The sequence below is a fragment of the Sturnus vulgaris genome, chromosome Z (assembly GCF_052056855.1).
Source record: "Sturnus vulgaris isolate bStuVul1 chromosome Z, bStuVul1.hap1, whole genome shotgun sequence".
Classification (NCBI taxonomy): Eukaryota; Metazoa; Chordata; class Aves; order Passeriformes; family Sturnidae; genus Sturnus; species Sturnus vulgaris.
Genome location: NC_142283.1, coordinates 24,068,074 through 24,087,351, shown reverse-complemented (window position 1 = coordinate 24,087,351; position 19,278 = coordinate 24,068,074). Strand labels below are relative to the sequence as shown.

Here is a 19,278-nt window from a genome sequence, read left to right as displayed (position 1 = left end):
CTTTGGAACCTTTAGAAAAAAAAATGCTGTTAATGACTGGCAAGTAGAAAGACGTTGTGGTGTCTACTGAATGCACAAACTGACCTGCCACAAACACACCAGCTGCAAAGTTACTTGCTTCAACTCTGAACAGCACTTCAAGCATACAAAGTAAGGCACTAGTAAAGCACTAAAGAAGCTGCAAATGTTAATCATTACTCTAATTTAACAACTTCAACGTATTGCAAAGGTTTGTCTTTAGAAGCAGGTTCTAATGCTATTCTTGCATACAGGTATGCTTCCAAAAGACTGGGTTGAATATCTCTTATTAACACAAATCAATATGCCACACTCTTAGTGAACTTCACATGAAGAAACTACTTCAGATCAAAACTCTTTGTCTGGCTAACAATCCACTGCATCTGTGTAAAACCTACTCAGAAGAATTATGAAATCCACTTAGTAAGGCCACACAACTTTAAAAGTCCAGTATATTGAATAAAATATTTTTATTTGTATTTAATTAATTTGTTTGTGAAAAACAAAGTTTATGGAATCTGAAAGTTGGTAATAGGCAACTTTTAACTGAGACTTAATATGAGAGATTCTCTACCCAAAAATATGTCAAATAGTAAGATTATAAAGAACTTCAATGTTCTGTGCTATACTGTATGATATGTAAACAATTTTGAAAATACTCCCCATTATATAGTTTGACACAGTATGCACAAATTTAAAAAAATAAAATTAAAATGAAGTTTAAATGCCTCAAGGGATTTCTTAGAAGTAAAGCCATCTGAAAAGCCATTTACAGTCTGCGGTGACAAACTTCTATATAAACAAAATATTCCCCTTTTCACAATGCAGAATAACCTGCTGAAGGCAACTCCCTATCAAAGTGATGCCAGCAACACAGATCTGATTGTATGACTCCAGCACTTAAAAGAGCACATTGGTTATGCATGGCTTTTAACCCTGGGCTACAATTATGCTACCAGAACTAAATTCAAGTCTAAATCAGTCATGTAGAGAGGTGTGTGCCGTCTGAATGCTGTTTAAAGTCCGTGTTTTCCAGATCTGATGAAGGTGGTGAAGACGCTCTGATGCTCTTGTGCTTACATTCAGGGCAGGATGAACTTTGCAAATACCAGATTCCCCAATTAATGACAAACCACAGATCCCAAAGTAGGCATGTAAAGCATCTGAAAGAAGGACAGAAAAGAAAAAATAAAATTATTTCAGGCTGCAACAGCCAAGTGTTCCCATATTCAAACAGCTCTGAGTAATTAGAGCCAAGGAAAACAAATAGGAAGGAAAAAATTTCTGTCCAAAGCTACCAGCATGAACTAACATCCAGTTTTCTTTTATAACAACTTGTTCACTACTTTATTTTTACTAAGTGCCACAACCAAAAAGAAAAATTATTTGAGTATCTGAAAACCAGTTTGGAAAGCAATTTCTTTTTTCTTGCAAGCATTTCTTGGTTGTTACTTTATGAGCAGCTAACTACTGAAACAACAAAATCAGTGCCAATAGCTGCCAACCACAAGACTTAGAGAAGTTGAAGACACCATCACTTTTCCTATCTTCCCTTTTTCCTGCGAGATTACCCTAAGGATAGGAATTTATGCAGCTCGATCAAGAGATGATTGCCACCAGAATGTGAAACTCGTACTCTTCTGTTCCATGCTACTCCTGATGCCCACCTTATACCAGGGTTACAGCTCACTGAATCTGCCTCCTCTGGGTAGCAGCATACTGTCAGATTGGATTATCTGCCCATGAAATCACAGGCAAAAGATCGAAAGACAATGGGAATTTCATGTGCCCCTTGCAAAATCTCAACACAGAGCACTCTGTGGAGGTGTCAAATTTAGTATCTCACTAAAATGATCACAGAATCATTTAGGCTGGAAAAGACCTCTAAGATCAGAGTCCAGTCCTTAACATAACATTGCCAAGACCAGCACTAAACCATGTCCCTAAGTATCATATCATATCATATCATATCATATCATATCATATCATATCATATCATATCATATCATATCATAATCATATCATATCATATCAATCATATCATATCATATATCATAGCATATCAATCTCCAGAGATGGTGACTCAAACTGCCTCGAGTAGCCTGTTCCAATGTTTTACAACCCTTCTGGTGAAGAAATTTTTCCTACTATCCAATCTACACCTCCTCTGGTGTAACCTGAGGCTGTTTCTTCCTGCCCTATCAGTTTGGTGTTAAAAAACGCTAGTGGCCTCCACAACCAACAAAGTTTTGATGTCTGTTAGCATGGGAACACAGCAAGACTACAAAATAGTATTTCCCTCAATAATCAGCTGGAAAGAGTTACTTGTTAACATTTCAAGTCCATATAATACATAGATTATCACAAGCAATTGACTGTCTTCTGAAATTTCTTCTAGTCTTCTTCCTAAAAAACATTATTGCACAGCAAAGACCGCTTGAGTCCCCAAATCTAAACAGAGCTTTTATAAAGCAGAAGCAACAGAAGTTAAAATCTAATTCTGATTAAGCCTTTAGAAAGGAATCTTTCTAGTGTAGACATGATTGAAAGACAGCTTGCCTTTCATATATGAGATTGAGCTTGCAGGAAGCTCTGCTGCATATCTATAACAATGAAAACACAAGTCCTCAGAAGCAATCTTTGCAGTGTCACATTTACAGTCTTTCTTAATATCAGAACTGCACTAACTTTTTACTTTTTCCATCAAAACATGACCACAGACTTATGCCACCATCTGCCTAAGGAAAAAAATGCCACAGTAAGCCTGGAAAATACACAAACATGCACACATACAGCAAAGAACAATTATTTGTCTTGCCTTTCTTAAATCTTATCTCAAACAGTCACAATTGTGCTAAAAGACAGAATCATAGAATCATAAAATACCCTGAGTTGGAAGGACCCCACAAAGGTGATCAAAGTCGGACTCCTGGCTCTGCATAGGATACCTCAAGAGTCATTTAATGTGCCTGAGAGCATTGCCAAAAATTTCTTGAACTCTCTGAGTGGTGCTGTGCCTATCTCCCTGAGGAGCCTGTTCCAGTGCCCAAACACCCTGGGTTTTCTGGGTGAAAAACCTTTTCCTAATATCCAGTCTAAACCTCCCCTGATTCAACTACAGGCCACTCCCTCATGTTCTATCACTGGTCAGCACAGAGCAGGGATCAGTGCCTGCCTTTCCTCTTCCCCTCCCAAAGAAGCTGTAACTGCAGTGAGGTCTCCCCTCAGGTGCCCCTTCTCCAGGCTGAGCAGACCAAGTGCCCTCAGCCACTCCTCACACCTTTGGCTTCCCCACCAAACCCTTCCCCATCCTCATGGCCCTCCTTTGGACACTCTCCAACAGCTCAATGTCTTTTCTGTGTTGTGGCACCCAGACCTGCCCCCAGCACTGGAGGTGAGGCTGCCCCAGAGCAGAGCAGAGCAGAGCAGGACAATCCCCTCCCTTGCCCGGCTGTGATGCTGTGCCTGATGCTCCCCAGGACCATGCTGGCCCTCCTGGCTGCCAGGGCACTGTGGGCTCATGTTCAACTTGCCATCGGCGAGGACTCCCAGGCCCTTTCTGCAGCAGGGCACTCCAGCCTCTTGTTTCCCAGTCTATCCACACATGCAGGACTTGCCCTTGTTAAATTTCATATGGTTGGTGACTACCCATCTCTCTAATTTGTCAACGCCTCTCTGCAAGACTTCTTTGCCCTCAAGGGAGTCACTAGCTACTCCCAATTTAGTGTTGTTTGTGAACTCACTTAGTATTCCTTCTGGTCCTGCATCCAAGTCATTAATGAAGATGTTGAAGAGCACAGGGTGGATCCTCTATAGTGACAGGTCACCAGACTGATGTCACGTCATGCACTATAACCCTTTTTGCCCAATGCGTGCAGCAGTTGCTCCCCCACCCCATGACGTGTTTGACAGTTTGTCCAGTAGGATCCTGGAAGTATTGAAAGCCTTAGATTACATCAACTGGCTTCCCTTGGTCAACTAGAGGGGGCAACCTTGTCATAAAGGAAATTAAGACAGGTTAAGGCACTTGACACATTATAGGTATTTGAAAAAAGCTTTTTAAATCTCTGACTCACAAGGTAAATGTTTCATTAAGATAAACTAAAATACTCCCTCCAAATGATACAAATGAGGAGTAAATACATCTAAATTCCTCAGAATTCTTCAGAAATCCTAAACTATTTTTCAGAGAAGAGCAGAAGCAAATCTATCACAAGTAGTGGGTTCACCTTGAAAAGTTCTGAACTGTTGTTCAAAATGAATTTATGAAAGGATTAAATATCAGCGCACAGATACTAAACAGACTGTACCTTTACTATGACTAAATTTTTGTCTTATTTGGTCAGTTTAAAGTTTTATCTTCCCTGTACAAAATGTCATGGGCAAACACTACTGGCATAAGCTTTGTTTTCCCAAGTTACCATAATTGAATTCTAACAACTTTTAAAATTAAAAGATTTTAGTACTCTTTTGAGTTCTTTCCACTACTTCAAACTATCTACTTCCGAAAGCATAACTAGCTTTCAGACATACTCATATGACCACAACCTGTAAATCATAGTATACAACTGTGTAAATTTTGACTGTTTTTGCATATATCAATGACTTCTGTGTAACCTTACATGGAGGCTGAAAGCCTCTCTGTAAAAGGTGCTGTCCCTCTACCCTGGAAGTTTTGCCCTTCAGCACTCCCTCGTAGTAATGGTTACAAAAATTACTCCCAGCATGCCTCCCTATTTCATTTAAATTGACTGTACCCCATTGGCCCTTTCCCCTTTGTACAGCCCCTGAGCCCTCAGATGATTGGTTTAATGCTCTACCCTGACCCCTGGCTTTCCTATATCAATCCTGCTCCCTCAGACTCCCTCAAGCCAGTTCGTCTCTGGACCCCTTCAAGGAAAGAAGAATAAAGCTTCTCCTTGGACCACCACAGGCGGCTCCCATCTCTTCCTCCTGTGCTGGCCAAAGCGGAGAGCTCCCAAAAGAGCTGAAATCACTCCTGGGAGTGAGCACGGAGGACGCACCTGTGCCCAGAGGACGTCCTCCTTAGGACGCTTCTCTAGAATGTCATGGCACTCCACCAGTACCCCAGAGCCCACCACGACAAACTTAAATGATTAATTTACTGAAGAAACAAATGTTTTGATAACTTAAACTCAATTTACAGAGATACCTATAATACAATATTGCCTTTAAGCAGAACAGTTAAACAGTGATACTCTTTTAATAGTAATCTAAACAACAGCTCATTTCCTCTGTGGCTGAACAAGGAGAAACTTCACCTCCCTCTTTCTACTTCAAGAATGAAAACCTTATTATATTTTCGGGGGGGTTTTTTGGTTATTCTTTTGAAGGGTATGGCTTCCCTTACATCTCTCAGATGACTGACTGTTGGAATGTACTTCTTACTTAGAACATACTCACTGCAATTTTAAGAAGTTTACCTGGATGGCTGTCTGGCCACTTGGCAAATCCACCAACAAGACGATCTTGAGTTGACAGGATGTAATTTCGGTTTTTCTCAAAATTTGTATATTGGAATATGTTCAAGAGCTGAAAAGAAATTAGAATGTAACAATTATAAAAGTCTTAGTATATTTTTAGCACTAAATCTTTAACTAAGTCTTAGTATATTTTTAACACTAGAATATAGTGCCTATTTTGAGATAAGCAGTGTGACACCATAGATAACACTAATTTAGTAGACCTCAATTTCCTGTATTTTTTGCAAGATAAAAGACATTTATAGGCATTGATGCATATTGGAGCATATATTGGTCAAATATCTAACTCTTCCAAGCAAAGAAAATGGTGCTTAAATCAATCAAAACAAGTCAATAACTACTCCTTATAGCTATTCTGTATACTACCTTCAATGTTGCTCCCACCCAAAAGGAATAGCAAGTGTCCACAGGTTTGTTGGGTCGTCCATGGTAGCCATTCTGTTGCCTCATTATACACCATCTTCTAATTCTGTTCAGTTCTTTTTCTGAAAAAACTTCCTCCAGTTTGCCCATCAAACACAGTGATGCAATACCACAAAATGTAGAGCCACCTGTGAACAGAGAACAGGGTTTCCAGTGCTTTGATACACAGATTTTCTGAAGCCTTTATGATCTCAGTCAGAATTTTAACTAAGTTATTGGCAATTAAATCAATGAACTTCTAAAAGTAAGAAAAAGTTAATTTTAAGTCTAAAATCCAAATAAATAAGAATATTCTAGTTCAGCAGGTATGTCAAAGTGGGGGGAAAACTCCCTCAACCCAGCTCTTGGAGAAATAAACCAGCTCATTTTCCTAAAGTTGTTTTTTCTCTCAATGCTGCTCAATTTACATTACATAGAAGTCCAGAAATAAATAAATGGCATTGCAACAGAAATATTTCTTCGCTTGTAACTTAAAAAAGAAATCTATTGGAATGCCAGCAATCAGACTGAAGCAGAGATGCCAAAGCCAGCCTCATACACAATCCCCCAGAGGATATAAACAGACAGAAGTGTCTGGTGAACAGAAGAAGAAAAAGAAAATCAAACTAAAATTATTAAAAACAAAACAAAAAAACTGAAAAAAAAAACGGCTTACAGTTAATATGGTGAAAAAGATTCCTGGACTCTCATGGCTGTAATACATACAAATTGTAAATTGTGCTTCTAAGGATTTTTTTGCTGTCAAGGAAACTGTATGGTTAAAAAGATAAACTCATGTTCTTTGTGTTGCCCTGCCATGACTTTTTAAAGCCCTTCCAAGTTTATTTAGAGTCTAATAACTGATATGATAAAATCAGAGGCTGGGAAAGACCAGAAGCAAGCTGCTGACAGGTGATTCAGGCCCCAAAGTTCTTTACAATATCCTGGTTCTGGAAGATCCCAGGAGCTGTAAAATTATTTTCACTCTGATGCTGAAATACAGTGCTGAAGTACTGCTCTTTGTTATCACTTTCTTTGTTATCTTTGTAATCACTAACATTCTACAGAAAGTTAGTTAACCAATTTTTTAATATCTAGGGGTAGAATTCAAATTTTTCAGCTTTATTGATGCAGCAAGAAGGAAACAGACAAAACCCTATCAAAGCTCAAGACTAAGAATAAAGATAGCAAACATCTGATAGGATCATAGAATCATTTTGATTAGAAAAGACCTACAAGATCATCAAGCCCAACCTTTGACAAAACACCATCTTGTCAAACAGACCACAGCACTAGATTTAGTATCAGTTACCCAAAAGTCAAAAGCTCCTCTGTCACAAGCAGACTGCTACTTTACATGCATAAAAACACTTTGCTTATTAAAAGCAGCAGTGTCTTGGGGATTCGTATCTTCAGATCTACCAACTCTTGCTTCAAAATTTGAACCCATAACAGATGCTGTATTTATCGGAGGAAATGTTTCTAGGTTTTCCAAAGCTGTTGAAATTGGAAATGATCGGTTACATTGCACAAAATCTCTGGCAGGTAAAATCGTCAGAGTAACAAAGTTTGCCCTATCAGCAACAGCTGAGAACTACAAGCAACACCTTTCAACAAAACACTCATGAAGTAAATTAATGGAGGTGATTAAGAGCCTGTCCAGATATTAAGCTAGATTTAAAGGAAAAATAAGTGGTATTTGGAGGCATGCTTTGTATTTGCTCCTTCTCACACCACTTTCTGAAAAATCAGAAAAGAAGGAAAGCTATGGCATACCCTGCTCTTCCTACAGCATTTTCAATACCACTCTGAAAGGTGTAGAATACTTTGACATTCTTACCATGAGATTCCAGTCCAGCTCCCTGTGCCAGGCCATTATCGTAAGACTGAAGAAAAAAAATCCCACAAAGCAATTACTTTAGAATCACAGAACTTTGACAGACATTGCAATTTCTTAGTTTACCAGTAAAATTATCATCAGATCATTGCCACAATTTAATCTGATTAAATTCTGAACCTCCAAAAGTTCCTGGCACAACAGAGCTAAGAAATCAGACATTTTTCAACGCAGGCAGTTTTTATGACTTTCATAGAATTAATTTTAGTTGTGACATATGTTAGGAACCTGAAAAGGATAAGCATATCTTTGCCACAAAGGAAAAAGCCAGTAACACAGGTATAAAAAGGAAAAATGGATATGTAATCAGAACAAAACAAAATTAAATACGTAATTTAATCTGTCTCTAATACAAGAGCAGTGTAGCATTAAAAAAGACATAAAATGCAAGGTACTGCTGTGTGTAGAATACTCAAATCAAAGCAATACTTTAGTAAGAAGCAAGTACATCAGGCTGTAAAAAAATGAGAAGGGAGACAGAAGCAAGAAGAAAATTATAACATGCATTGGAATAAACGTAAATTGGCCTATAAAATACTACTGTTAAAAACCACTGTTACACTGATGAAAAATGACTGTTAAGCACAACAAAAGGAGAAACTCAAGTCTGACAAAGCACCAAGAATATCACAGTTCACACCTGTCATGAGAAATCTAGGAAAACACATATATGTAAGAATAATAATCTTTCTTCCCTAAAAATCCATTAAATCATTTTACATGAAAAGAAACAGAGGATCATATAGAATTATTCATAAAATGGAAAATGTTTATTTTACAAGAGTTCATAGAATACTTACTGAATTATCTCTGAACTAATACCAAATTGCTTAGTAGGAACAATGATGTATAACTTTTGAAGTTAAATTACATAGGTCCTACATATTCTACATTAACTGCTCAATTAATGACTGGATCAGTATCTGGTCAGACAGAAAGCAGCAAAAATCTTTCCCTCACATCCTCCAGGTGCTGACTGTGAATTTCTCACGTTTTCTCTAAAACAGTGGCTAGTAGATACAGGACACTTTGACAAACCACTAATGACTCCCATAGTCCTAACCAGAGAATGGCTACAGGACTATCACATCTTCAGAACTTACCTAAGAATTATTTTGTACATCTGCTTTTAAAGCCGACATTGAGAAGAAACACGTAAACAGAAGAACAGAAGCTACATTAAAACTGTGTTCCTGGTTTTGAGTTGATGCTGCAAGCTGAAGCAACTAAAAAGACTAATACACTTCAAGCTGCAGCTTGATTTCTCAAGTTTGAACCAGTAAAAAGTTTGAACCAGTAGATTTCAGTAACCTCTATGAACTTCTGAATGTTAAAGCACACAGCGTGAACTCTTCCTTTTTCACTGCCTTTTGAGATGCAATACAAATGTGCTACCACACTCCACAGAGGCATTATTTGCTAAGAAAAGGCAAGCTGATTAGCAAAGCTATGCTGGCAAAGCTAATTAACTCTATAAACAGCAATTTTAAGAAGAGCTGGCTTGCTTTTTGTATGACAAAGTAATTAGCTCTGGAGAAAAGCTGTTAAGTGTGCATCCCAGACACTCCTATGTTGGACTGTACAATCAGCTTTAATATCTAACAGACAATAGCTGATCCTTGGCTAACTGGCACCTATTTACTTATGGACAGCAGCTGCTTTTTGGGGACTCTGTGCCCTAAAGAGCTAGGGAATACTTTTATTTCTTTGCTCTTTTGAAAAGACTCAAGAAATTGTGTGCAAAAGGAGCTTTTGATTACTGCAACATGACAACTGCACAATTAAATACTATCCTAAGGAAACATGTAAATCCAGTTGGGTAAAATCTTCAGTTCAAAGTTTACAAGTTTTACAACAAGCTTAATTATATCAACAGACCAATACAACTGCATTTGAAGAAGACTATACTAGAAGAAGCAGATTATATTTTTAAAGCTTCTTGCAATATCTCTACTTTGAAAAAATCCAAGCATTGTTGCAAAGAGCAGTGTTTTAGAAGTCATTCAAAATCTCAGCATCCCTAGTGTCTGTTGTCTTTTGATTAATGGTATTTCTGAGTTTTGAATGTGAAAGACAAGAATCAACCTACACTGATAAAAATTGTGTGTTGGAATCTGACTATTCTACTGACAACACTGGCCCAGAATTATTTTTGTGATCAGCATTGTATAAACACCTTTTCAGTCGAATGAAAACAAGAAGGCTATCTATTCTGTATGAAATTCAATTCTTTTTAGCATTTTAAACATTGTTTGTGTTCCAATCTCCTGCAGTTCTTGATTTGCCTAACTACACAAATGCACTCCCTCACTCAGCTGTATTGAATTGTATGTCACAAATCTTATACTGCATCACTAAGGGCAACAAATTCCAAAGAATAAGCTAAAAAATCCACAAGCTTATTACAAAGAGTACTGTGTTTAACCAGCCACAGTACTCTCGATCCAGATCAGTTGCACTTCACCTACAAGCCAATTTGAAAAGTTCTGTTCATGCCAAACAGAAAAGTTCTGTTAACTGCCATGTGCTTCATCTAGGTGCGAATGAGTGACATACAACAGTAAATCAAAACCACACCTTTCTGTCAAAGCAGTTTGGTATTGAGCAATGCAATCTCTTCTTTCTGTAACTAATGAAAATGCCAGAATGAGGTGATATTGCGGCATTTACATCAGCATTTACAATAAAGCCTATAGCTATATTAATTGTATAGTTACTTACACAAGGAGTAACAAATGAAATAATCTCAAACAGAATTTAAATGGTTCCATTTTACAGGTTAGTTTTAGCACCATCTACAAAATCTTAATGAGAGAAATCAAGCTAACATTCTTGGATGCCACATTCCACGCTCATTTTATTTATTTATGAGATACACTTTTAAGAAACACTTGACTCCTGTGACAGCTAACTGAACAGAAGTACATCTCAAGGAAAGTGGTGGGGAGAGATGAATGAATGAAAGGAAGGAACAACCACTGCTGTGAAATGATCTTCACAATGGGCTAGTCCCTGAACGTCTGAGACTTCTTCAGACACATCTGTAGCTCTAAATGTGACTAAGCAGAATGCAAAGATTTTGCGTCTTTTCCTAGAATTGCCAGATACCTTGCAACTGAGTTAGTTCACTGAAATACTGGTGGACCAAGGAGTGCAAACTCAAAAAACACAGACAGAACGAGCGTACACATGCACACCAACTCTGCAGTTAATTCACAGCACACCAGTAATTTAAAATGTCCGACTGAACACAGTGTACAGTTAACCTACCAAGTCACAGTAAACCTGCACAAAAATACAGCATATCTTGCTGGAATTTCTATATGTTAGGACGACTGCTGCCTACAGAACACTGCTCATAGGATCTCTCTAAATTACTCTCTGAGCTACCCAGAAAAAGACACAATCTTTGTGACAAGCCACAGTGTCTTCTGAACTTTGACCACGCCAAGACTCAGTGCTAATTTACTGTGAACTGAAGTATTAGTAGGAGGCCTTCCAAGATGTCTTGAGCCATATTCAGGCTTCAACTATTAATTTTTTTTCTAAATGGTACCAATTTTTCCAATAGGAACATAATGACTGGAATTTGCAAGAGCAGCAATTACTGCTAAGCTCTAGAAACAAAGTATCAATTTGGTTCAAAATCACACTACATAGTAAATCTCCACTACCATTTCAAAGCTCTCAACTTTCACAAAATCTCCACTTGCCTGCTCTATTAATGGCCTCATCTGATGCTCTAGTCTGTTCTGTCTTAGAAAGATGTAAGTGGCTTCTCACTCCCTTTATTTTTTCAGTGCTACCGTTACTTTACATATCTCTTTCACAGTCTACTTAACAGTCTGATTTCCGGAATAAAGACTCCAAGTATATTAAATACTCCTTTTACACAAGCTGATTCATACCTTTCACAGTTCAACTCAACCTTCTTTGTCCCTTTCCTAGTTTCACCATTTCCTTTGTGACCAAAACTGCACTCAAATGTTTACAACGTGCGATGCGATGTACAGAACTACAATGAGGACTTTGTTCTTGTGTTTTGTTTTCTATTCTTTTGTAATATTTGATTCTCCTATGGTATCTCTGACAAGCTATTGACTAAAGACTGATCTCAGTAAACATTAATGCCCAGAAAGGTTGAGGAGGAAGAATGCTCCCTACCTAATCAGTAAGAGCAAGCACTCTGCCTAAGCTCCTCCGTCAGACTGTGAAAGGAGAATGGATAAATCATTGTCCTTGGGAGAAACCCACTGAGAGGATTCAGCAGGGATATTCTCATGCTGAGAACTCATGCTAACCTAAGGTGAGCTACCAACTATGGGAGAAAGGCTCTTATGGGATGCAGGGGAGGAAGATTCCAGTATAGAAATTCCCTTATCATGGACTGTTTCCTGGGGAATGCAGGGTGAGCATAACTTACTATGGGACGGCTAGGGAAAGAACCAATGGTAAGAAACAGAAATATCAAATCAGTCTGGGGAGGAACAAGTATGGGGAAACAGAGGGGAAAATGGGATAAAAAGTGCTACTAAAGTGTGACCAGACAGCAGGTCTATATCCTTGTATGACTGAGCCCCAGCCTTGATCACCTCAGTCTGTCCAGGACTATGGCAGTGTGCCAGAAAACTTCTTGAGGTGTACAGTAAGAAATATTAAGACATCCGACTGCCTCCTTTAAAAATAAACAACAACAAATAAAAAACAGTTTGGTCTGAAGCAGGAGATTTTGAAGTCTTTTTAAAAATTTGTTTCTCACATAAATTTTACAATCTTGCTGCTGGCAGCAAGTACTGAAAATGCTCATTTACAACAGAAGCTGTGTGTCATCATAAATTTGGGTCTTCTTTGTGGACCACAAGAGTTTAATCTGTGTTTACTCACACTCGTGGAAGTGCAATTTTCAAGATTGTTTAGCTTCCTTAAAAAAATTGTGTTTCAATCTTTGAAAATGTAACTCAATTAAACTAATGAAGCAACATGAAAAAAAATGGAAAGCTCCTTTACTCCAATTAAATATGAAGACAACTTGCACAGACGCAGAAAAAAAAAGTGTACATAGTCATTAATATTTTTTTTTCATTCCAAGTATCTAATAAATAAATTATGAAGTGCATGGCTGGAAACACTTATGCATGAACTGATGTCAGTAATTCGTTTATTTGAATCTGTGTATCATTTAAAAAACAGTACTACAGCTCAATGAAATGTGAGGATCTTATTGATACACTTTTCCAAAGCACTTTATGTGCTTTAAGTGACATAAATATCATACCTCAGTTTTCAAAAACTTGCTTTCAATTGTTTAATTATTTTAAATAAAGAGGATTTAAAATTTAATTTGCAGTGAACAAACACATGAAATAAATTTATCTTGGCAGCAGACACATTTTAATGAAAATACAAATGCAAAAAACCAACATACTTTGTAATTCTCAACTCACTATAGCAGGAAGAAAAAAAGAAATTACCATAATAGAGTTTGGACAGAGATTTTTTTTAGCCATAGTTAAGAAAAAAAGCTATATGCCTTAAAGCATAGGAAGAAGTAACATTTTGTGAACACTCACCATACTTCTTCTAATGTAGTCTATTGCTTTCTTCATATCCATGCCTGACCAGTTATCGAGCATGTAGCAGATACAGGAAGCACAGTACACAAACCTCATATCATTCTCACTTCCTTCCAGCACTGCACAGAAACTGAAAGAAACATTTGTGTCTTTAGACACTGTTTTGCCTGTTACACCAGAAAATATAAAATGCAGTTCAAGGAATTGCACAGTGTTTTCTTTACAGATTATTTTACAGTAGTCTCATAAATATAACCCAAAGCTATACTAGATTTTCTTTTTAGAAGATGTGATTCTAAGCCAAGGAAAATGCATAGAACTATAAACATTTAGGAGCCTGAGTAACTATTTCCAGCAACATAATGACACTAGTGTTTATTTATTCCAAGATGTTTCACCTGTTCCAAGATGATTCACCTATCACACTATATACAGATACATGACTTACCATTTTATCTCTTTTGGGTGGAATAATTTGATTTCCTAGGAATCCTAATAGCTCACAAGGCTTTCTTTCCTTACTGCAATTTGAGGACTAGTTTCCCAGGTAGGTATAAAGGTAATTGCTAATACTATAATTTTTAATACAAATGGTGAATCAGTTTTTCATTAGTTATTGTAACAATCTCACCAAACTCTATGAAGATTCTAAAATTTTTGCATCTGGGTTATTTTGGCACATTCTCAGAGATTCCTAAGACGACAATGGATGCCCTGATTTGGATGTTTGTAACAGAAAGTGGTCAGCAGAACCAGGACAGTAACCATTCCCTGCACTGGCCACTGGTGAAGCCAGACCTCGAGCTTTGTGCTTTCTTTTGGGCTCTTCACAACAAGGAAGACCATTGAGGAGCTGGAGCATGTCCAGGAAAGGGCAGTGGAGCTGGGGAAGGGTTTGGCACACAAATCTGATGAGGAGCAGCTGAGGGAGCTTGGAGTGTTCATCCCTGAGAAAAGAACACTGAGAGGACTCAAGAACCTGAAAGGTGGCAAGGTGGGGGTTGGTCTCCTCTCCCAAGTGGGACAGAGGAAATGGCCTCAAGTTGCACCAGGTGAGGTTTAGATAAGGTATTAGAAAAAATTTCTTCATCAGAAGGGTTGTCTAGCACTGGAACAGGCTGTCCAGGGAAATGGTGGAGTCACCATCCCTGAAGGTACTTAAAAGACATGATGTGGCACTTAAGGACATGGTTTACTGCTGGGCTCGGCAGTGCTGGGTTAAGAGTTGGACATCATGATCTCAAGGGTCTTTTTCAGCCTAAATGCCTCTGCAATATAAAAAACAGGTAAATGGTTGAATTACCTCTGACAATAAACAAACCTTTAACTGTTTCTTCTAGGATCTGCTGTTTGGCAAACCTTCATTTGGTTTGAGGAGCTAGTTATATCCTCTGATAACTTAACTACTTGCAAGACACCAGCATATGTTCTGTGACTTACATGACTACCAATAAAACTATTTTCTAATGGAACAAAAAGATAGCTACTTCTATAGAAAACATGTTTCCTATGTTTCATTTCACATGTGGGTTGTGGGAGTTGCAGCATATAAAATATCTTTTACCTTCCATCCTCCAGCTGGAGAGCTCTCAGTCCTGCCAGTATGGCATCCTTATTTACTCGACTTAAATCATCTCCAAGAATAACTAGACATGATAGTCCTGTGTAAGTCATAGCTATGTGCCCACTATCATAGGGATGAGATATACCTGGACCCTAAAAAAAGAGGAAAAAAATAGAAATATTGAAATGTTACAAGATCTTACACTACAGCAAAGTTTGGTTTTTTGTTTTGTTTTTTTAAGGCAAGAGGTAAACAAATTACTTTTCCCTTCACTCACACAAGTTTATCTTATGGTTAAACTGAAGGTATCCTGCACAGCTTCCCTCATCAAACTCTGCTCAGGTCTCCTCACCAAACTAAGCTACTGCATAACTCTGCTTCTCTTCTTAACATTTGGTCAGTAGGAAGCTTTGGAAAAAAGCTTTGCCAAGAGCTCCGTTTGCAAAATAGCTACGGAAAAAGTTGGAATGTCCTCAACTGTACCGAAGTTTGTCCTGACACACCACTGGGCATTAACCTCCTGGCAGCTCGGTAAGCAATCTTAAACAGCCAAACCTCTGGAGGGCCCCTCAGCAGAGATTTTACAACATAATGATCTACAAGTAGAAAGCAGTGTGAGAGATTATTAGTAATTTCTCTGTCAACTGAAGTAATACCAAATTAGCCACTTACCTATTTTAATCTCTATTTTAAAATAACAGAGTTCGAATGAAGTATTTATATACCAAATCATCATAAAAACATATGATATCCTGAATTGGAAGGGGCTCAGAAGCATCACTGAATGTCAACTGAGAAGCAAAAATTATAGTTAAAGGCTGACTATTCCCAAAATACAAGTCATAGAAGGGATTGACACAGATGTGCTAAAACTACTATTTTTCTTTACGGTGTTTTATAGACCCATCCTGGACTGCAGTACTTCATGAAAACAGAGATAACATATAACAAGATGACTGTGGATACTTGGAATGGTTCAGTTTGGAGCAACTGGAAGGTAACTGTTTTAAACACGGTAATACCGAGTAACAGTAACACTACTCAATACTGAGTAGCAGAGATAGATTTTTAAATTATATTTTACTAGCATTATTGCCTAATCATTTGCAATTCTTATTTTGCAATTCACCCTAAAAACACAAGGAAAAAAAGCAGTATAAAACCAAATTTAATATTATGTTATGTATAACTTGTATTTTTCAGGCAAGTCATGCTGTTTTCAAAGGCAAAAGGCTTTGCTTCTAGTAAGAACTGGGAGAAAAATTGTTATTACCCACCAGACAGCAAGAGACTGCCCTCACACAAGGGAATCAAAGACAGTTGGGAAAGGGAGGCAGAAAACAAGGTGAAATAGGTTCAGCAGCACTGAAAAAGCTATGTAACAGAGAAGGACCACAGGAGAGTGAGTGTGGAGAGCTTCACCTCCTCGCCCTTATTTCCAGTGCTGGACCCTCTCTTGAGGAGGCAGTACAAATCTCAACAGCTCCCACTCCCATCCTTTACTACCAGTGCCCTTATCACTGTCTCCTACCTGCACATTAAATAGACATAAAGGGCACACTGAATTGCTTTTGTGAAGTGGTCCTACTGACCTGAGCTAATGCATTGGTGCAGACATACTCAGAGAAGATAACAAAGGGGGTATGGCCAGGGCCTGTTCTCTATGCACTTTGCCTTTGTGAGAATTAGTCTGTAGGTCCCACAGGAAACAGATTCACTTGGATCTCAGAGATGAAATAAACAGCTCTGTTCCACTGGCATTACCATCATATTCTCCACAATTCTTTAAAAGAATTAACATTTTAAAGATGTAAGTTGAGAGGAAGCTTTCAAACATTTAAATTTGGCTCAGTGATGTGACAGTGTTGCCTACTATATCAATTAGAACAGCTATTAAAACATAACTCATGGCCACCAAGAACTCCCACTGACCACTGCAGAGCTAAGAAACTCTCCCTGCTGAAGAAGCATGGGCAAGACCTCTTCAAACACTAATAAAGAATGCTATCAAACATGCACTTGCACTGGAGCAGTCCCAGTTTCAAAAAACTTTCTTCTCACACCCGCCACTGTTGTACCAAGACAGGGTTCCTTCACCCAGGGTGCCAAACCACACACAGTTAAGTAGTTTTGACACACCGAGGTGTGTTCTGGGTGCTAAGTCCACAAAGCCAACATACCTGGTTACAGCCAAGAAGCATAATTATGCTTTCAAAATACGTTAAGTATGCAGTTATCTAATTTCTAAATACATGCCTACCTAACAGCTCTTGCACAATTTATCTTTTGCCTGGTTTGATGTATTTCATGATACATTTTGCAGGTATTCAGTTGGTAGGGGTCTTCACTTGGACGTGGGTAGCCTCAGCTTTAGAGGTGTGTTTTTCACATCATAATGACTTAACTTCATCTAAAGCACACAATTTTAGCTGATTTAGCTAATTTGAGTAAAACTCACGGTACATTGCCAAATGCAATATCTGGCCACTAATTCAAGGTGTCTCTGCATCTCTGATGTCTTCACTCTTTTCAAAACTATTCTGTAAGACCTTGCCATTTCTCACTTCATGGAACCACAAAATGGCCTGGGTTGGAAGGGACCTTAAAGTCATCTAGTTGCAACTCTCCTGCCACAGGCAGAGACACTTCTCAGTAGACTATGTTGCACAGGACCCCTAAAAATATAATATAGAGATGCTTGCTTAAAATAAAAAAATATGTAGTACAGAGATGTTTTGGTCCAGGCTTACCTGGGTCTTTATAGTATTTATTTTTATCTTATGTTTACTTTTATAGTCTATTTATGGTTACCGTTTTTGTGATTCACTCTGCAAAATATTTTTAATTATTTATCTTTCACCAGAATCAGTGTTGCAGCCTTAAGAAAATATAATGTTGTGTCAGGAACACAAAAGACATCTCTTTTCCCCCAAGTGAAAGTGTATGTTAATTAACAAAATCTTACATAAAAGTTGCAGATACTGGCTTTCAATTTAGCCCTAAAACTGATTCACAACACTTTAAACATACTGAAGAGACCTACGCCTATCTGAAACTTTGAGGAGACTGTTCATTCCTACATTTAAAAGCTAGTTTTAACTTCAATAACACCAAATCAGAGAGACTGCAAAATCTGGAGCCATTTCAGTATACAATTATTTCCTAATTCTAAAAGTAATCATTTTAGATGATAGAGGAGTCACTCTTAGCTTTCACAGTTAAGACTGTTACAGTTCATGAGGGCTGTGTTGTGAGTTGGTGAAGTGGATATGCTTTTGTTTCACTTTTGCTGCTGCCCCAAAAAGCTGCAAAGACACTATCATCAAACACCTCAAAGGCAACAGCTAAAACACCACAACTCCCAAACCAAACCCAAATGCCTTGTCCTCGAGAGATTTAGTAAAGCTGGATATTCTAATATGACCCTTGTTTTTTTTCTATTATTTCGAAGGGCCCCTAGTGACTGAGTATATTTGGCTACCTCTGGTAAGACAGTTTCTTAGAGTTCAAGAATGAAATCACTGTTGTGGCATGTAATAGATAGCAAATGTCAATGCAAATCCAAAATGCTTACAGGCTTTTTCAGAAAATATTTTTCAAGGCAGGTTTATCAGAACATGATGTGACTGCAAACACATCCCAGAATCATGGCAGTGAATTTCCAAGTCTTTTTTTCTGGGTTATTTTAGAACATCTCAGGCAGAAGTGCTGGAAATGCTTTAGACCTTTCTTTGTCAATAAATCAAACAGATACAAGCCCTCAAATGCAGATACAATGAAAAAAAGAACTGCAATGCTTGAATAAAAACCACATCCATGTGCAAACAATTTTCTAAAGATAGTGACCTTGTAGTTAATTTCTACAGGTAACATGATTCCACCCCCTTTATTTCATATGTTTATTGGCCAACACATTCTAAGACATCAATGGACTGCAACATATGTTCAGTAAAGATAATATTTCAGTATGAAGCATCTACTATTGAAGTTGAGAATTAAATTAAAACACCAGAAAGTGCTAGGAGGGGAAAACAATGCTCTGCCAATCTTATAGACTTTTTGGCTTCATGGCCCTTTACAAGATCAGAATTATATCCAGAATAAAATCTTCTAGCTTTATACACTGGAGAGGATTTGAAAAAACGTTTCCAAAAGTATGCACTGATTTAAGGTACTACACTGTAGAGCTATTAAAGATGTGATACGGGTGGAAAAGTAAAGTAGAGGCCAGTGTGCAGGAAGGACTGTGAAAGAAGTACAGTAGTTCTATCCTGTCTTTGAGAGTAAAGAATCAAATTGTACTGAGAAGTGGATGAAAAA

General features: G+C 37.9%; 1 protein-coding gene across 1 annotated transcript in view; it reads right to left on the bottom strand.

The window, feature by feature from the left end:
* Positions 1-464: 464 nt before the first annotated feature.
* The window catches only part of PGGT1B (protein geranylgeranyltransferase type I subunit beta), a 33,727-nt gene continuing 14,913 nt past the window's right edge, over positions 465-19,278 (bottom strand). The window contains 7 exon segments of the mRNA XM_014874397.2: positions 465-1,044; positions 1,047-1,181; positions 5,463-5,571; positions 5,889-6,073; positions 7,765-7,810; positions 13,392-13,524; positions 14,959-15,110. Of these exon segments, the coding sequence (XP_014729883.2) occupies positions 1,001-1,044; positions 1,047-1,181; positions 5,463-5,571; positions 5,889-6,073; positions 7,765-7,810; positions 13,392-13,524; positions 14,959-15,110 (804 nt within the window). The 3' untranslated portion in view covers positions 465-1,000.